At 40.3% G+C, this 4,686-nt stretch overlaps 1 protein-coding gene across 1 annotated transcript; it reads right to left on the bottom strand.

Moving 5' to 3' along the window:
- Window positions 1-2,576: 2,576 nt before the first annotated feature.
- Window positions 2,577-3,910, bottom strand: LOC103715846 (ribonucleoside-diphosphate reductase small chain-like). Its single transcript, XM_008803613.6, has one exon. It carries the CDS (start codon window positions 3,722-3,724, stop codon window positions 2,693-2,695), a length of 1,032 nt encoding a protein of 343 aa, XP_008801835.2. The 5' UTR covers window positions 3,725-3,910; the 3' UTR covers window positions 2,577-2,692.
- Between the last annotated feature and the right edge of the window lie 776 nt (window positions 3,911-4,686).

The following is a 4,686-nucleotide window of genomic DNA, read 5'->3' as shown; positions in this document are numbered from 1 at the left end:
TAGTGCAATTTTCAAAATAATAACAATTGGAGATATTGCTCCCAAACAAGAATGGACAGAAGGACAGAAGTAGGAGGTCGAGATAGAGGTGCAAACAAGCTGAAAAGAGCCAAGTATCAGGCTGCTTGGCTAGGCTTAATATATACCAGGATTGCTCAAGCTCAGCTCAAGCTCAAGCAGAGCTAGCTAAAGTTGTTCAAGTTCAGCTTGTACAAGCTCTTATCTGAGCTTTATTGAGCCAAACCGAGCTTCCCAAATTTCTGCAACCAGCTCATTTTCAATCACAAATCATTTATGAGCCAATCTCTCGAAACAGTTTGAGCCCAGCTCGCCTTCTGAGCCAAACCTGAATAGCTGTTGTTGAGCCGATCTCGAGATGCTCATGAAACACATGGATTGTTTGCAGATGTAAAGGGAGAGTGCAGACATACAAGTCCCATTTAGAGATCAACATACAAATCTCTTTGAAAATCCACTTTACTCATACGTGAGAGTAAGCAGCAGACTAGTATCAAGAATAGCACAAAGGACATAGGCATGCTTCTGCATAAGCAACAAGAGAAAGAAGAGATTCATTAATAGTACAAGATTCTAAACTAACAATCATGTGTATTGCATTTCAAATAATCTGTGGGAAGGGCATGTAAACACTAGATGCTTGAAGCTTCTATCTTGGACTAACACATATTCAGCTGATTTTATTCTCACATGGAATTGAACGCCCGCAGCTAGTTAAAAGCACTCACACAGGTTGAACTTTTACAGAACAAATAAAATGGATACTTAATCATCACCAAACAGAACAATGCAAGTTTAAAATTTGAGCTATTTGAGTTTACTTCTTCTCAAATATAAGGAAATATTATTTTTATATTCATAAGGAAAGGTATTGCACAACCTCTGTAATTAAATCATAACAAGACAAAGAGATGCTGATTAGCAAGTTACTTTATGGATATGAAGGTTATACATTAAATTCACTAAGCAAATAATTGCGTAAATGCAACAAGTCAACCAAAAGCAAATGATTTTTCCTTCAATTTTTCTGAACTTCAGAGTTATTTCTGCTAAACTTGTGATGTAATTAACTCGTAAATTAATTGCACATTAATTCCTTTGAAGTTTGAGCAGATGAGTGCAGTGCCTGGAAAAAAAAGAATGTTTCTAATTTTACCGATCAGACATGCAAATTCTTATATTAGCATCAGTTCATTACAGACTACTTTTCTGTGGCATTTCTTCTTTTTGGTAGAATCTATGGCATATCTTCAGTGTCCAGATGTGAGAATCCAACCAAAAAAGACGCACCATAGAATTAGGTCAATCTCAATTGCCGGTTTCTTTGGGCTGCCAACTATAAATGTAATATCCTACTAAAATATTATCTCTGTGATCACATTACATAACAGATTATTTCACCCTCTTAACAAACAGGCACAGATGAAGACAGATAGAGAGGATTTATTCAACAGACATGATGAAGCTATTAAGATATGAGAATAAACATGAAACTCCATGCAAACAATTATATGCTAATTTCATATAACTCATAGCAAATACGCATTAATGTGTTATGAATCCATGATAGCCATAAGCAGTTGTTGTTGATTGACTGTTGGCGAGCATAAATCTGAAACAAAACAAAAATATTTAAATGTACCAGATATGGACTGTAAAATCTTCATGCCATATCCCTCAGCAAGATTTATGCTAATTCACGAGCCGTCCTAATAATCCACAACTACATAAACAAAAACTATTGGAAAAATATATCCACATGAAACTGCAGCAGAATTTGCTTATGAGAACTCAAGAGAAGTATATGACACCAGAAAACGCATTGCATATATGAAAAGATAAAATTGGAAGAGAAAATTTCCAGAGCATGTTATTGTAATGAAGATTGTTAAACTGAGCTACTGAGAGAAAGTACAACACAATAGTCATTATTACCTCTTACCGTAGTATCTAAAACCATAGACAGAATGCCATGCGGCCCATGTCTAGTAAGAGTAAGCAAATTCATCGCCAATTTATGAAAGACATCAAAAAGAAAGTGTAAAATTGAACATTTTTTTGTTCCCACAGCATAGATAAACTCACGCATAATGACACAAAAAATCAAATCAAAGTCAGACACAATCAGTCAAATCAAGCTTCGATCACATAATCTGCTCATGATTCATAGTGATTGCCATGTACACTAAAATTTCCTTCACTGTTCTAGGAGAAGAATTGCATTAATTTAATTCCATAAAAGGCACTGCTGTACTCACCTTTAACCCACAAAAGTCTATGATGAGGTGTGCAAACAAAAGGCTAACATGACAAGTCCAAGAGTATACCTCCCACACCAACCAAAGTGATGCTATATCTCCAGTACCATCCTCCAAAGATCACTTACTTTTCTCTAGTAATAAACACAGGAATCTCCTTCATGATAAACCTTCTCCCTCAGACAGCCCACGATAAACCATCAACAACATCTCTTAGGGGCATTATTTCAAACACAAAAGACCTCATTGGAATACACCATTCCATACTATACAAACACAAAACAAAAGACAATCTATGGCTTTCCAAAAGATCATTTATAGTATATTAGACTTCTTATAAACATACATAAACCTTCAACCAAAGCAAACTCACCTGAAAGAAAGCAACAGTGAAATTATTACAGAGAAAGAATCATTCAGAAATCCTCGTCTAACTTGAACACATGGTTCCCTCCATGGCCATTCCCATTCAAGCCCGACATCACCGCTGCCTTCTGGTAGTCCCCGACCCTCTTCTCGAAAAAATTAGTCTTCCCTTGGAGCGATATCAGCTCCATCCAATCGAACGGATTCGCTGCCCCGTACAACTTCCCGCATCCCAACGCCCCCAAGAGACGATCCGCCACGAACTCGATGTATTGGCTCATCAAATCCCCATTCATCCCCACAAGCGCCACGGGCAACGCGTCGCAGACGAACTCCCTCTCGATGTCGACAGCGTCGGCGATGATCGACTTGATGCGGTCCTCGGGGAGCTTGCGGTTGAGGAGGGAGTAGAGGAGGCAGGCGAAGTCGCAGTGGAGGCCCTCGTCGCGGGAGATGAGCTCGTTGGAGAAAGTGAGGCCCGGCATGAGGCCTCGCTTCTTGAGCCAGAAGATGGAGCAGAAGGAGCCGGAGAAGAAGATCCCTTCAACAGCGGCGAAGGCCACGAGGCGCTCCGCGAAAGAGTCCGAGGACTGGATCCACCGGAGCGCCCACTGGGCCTTCTTCGCCACCGCCGGAACCGTCTCGACGGCGCGAAAAAGGCGGTCTTTTTCGTCAGGGTCTTTGATGTAGGATTCCAACAAAAGAGAATACAACTCGGAGTGGATGTTTTCGATGGCTATCTGGAAGCCGTAAAAGGCGCGGGCCTCGGCGATCTGGACGTCGGACATGAAGCGGGCGGCTAGGTTCTCGAGGACGATACCGTCAGAGGCGGCGAAGAAGGCGAGGACGTGGGAGATGAAGTGGCGCTCGTCGGGGGTGAGGGTGTGGAGCCAGTGGGGGAGGTCGGCGGAGAGGTCGACCTCCTCGGCTGTCCAGAAAGAGGCGACGGCCTTCTTGTACATCTCCCACACCTGGGGATACCGGATCGGGAACATCGACAGGCGGTCGGGGGTCGGGGCGAGGAGCGGCTCCTCCAGCTCCTCGACGGCGCCGGCGCCGGCGCCGGCAGGCATCGACGGCATGGCCAGAGAGGAGATTCTGGGAAGAAGAAGAAGAAAATGTAGAGATAGGGGCGTTTTGGGAATTCGAGAGGGGAATATCTGGTAGGGTTTTTGGCGTGGATGCTGATTGAGTGGGGGTATTTTTATAGAGAGATTTCGGGAATGGAGAGGGCGGGGAGTTCTAAATTTGGGGACGATGATTGCCGGGGAGGGAGAAGGGATCGGTCCACCGGGAGGTGAGTTTGAGGAAATTGTTACCGCATGGATTAGATGTTCTGGTTTCTAATAAATTCTGGAACGACGAATCGACGATTGGACTGGACGGCAGAGTGACCGCCATGACGGATGTGACAGCCGTTATCTGCCCGCTTAAGCCTCTAAATTGATTTTTGGAGAATTAAAAGAAAAACTGTAGTAAAAGGTTTAGGCCCATTGGCTGAACGGTTGGTTTATAAAAAATTATTTATTATTTAATAATTATATTTTTAAAGAGCTGTAAAATTTTAATATGTATTTAATAAATAAACTAAAAAATATTTTTGGTATGACAAAATGACCATAAAAAATATTACATAGCATTATATAACAGAGTATTATAAAATATAATCTATATTAATATATAAATATATGATATAGTATAATATTACTATAATATAATATAATATTATTATAATATAGTAATATAATATTATGTACTGTAGCATAATATGCAGAAAGAATTCAAGAATTCTCATTGATAGACTTTTTAATCATTTCTATAAAAAAAGGTAGAAAACTGAGAACAAAAGGGATACAATAGTGAGAATACCCGTATTCAAGGATCAAAGATACTCAGCATTTATCTTCAGAAAAAAATGAATTAGACTCTGCAGTATGGCCCACACCAATCACTTTTGAAAATTCTGAGAGAATTAACAGAAGAAATTATGGACATATATAACATAATTTGATATTATATAACATAACATATTAATATATTATGA

This window comes from Phoenix dactylifera, chromosome 13, assembly GCF_051530095.1.
Source record: "Phoenix dactylifera cultivar Ajwa chromosome 13, Ajwa_hap1_PhDact_Kaust_v1.1, whole genome shotgun sequence".
In the NCBI taxonomy this organism is placed as follows: Eukaryota; Viridiplantae; Streptophyta; class Magnoliopsida; order Arecales; family Arecaceae; genus Phoenix; species Phoenix dactylifera.
Note: the sequence above shows the minus strand (reverse complement) of the source record. Positions and strands in the feature narration are given on the sequence as shown.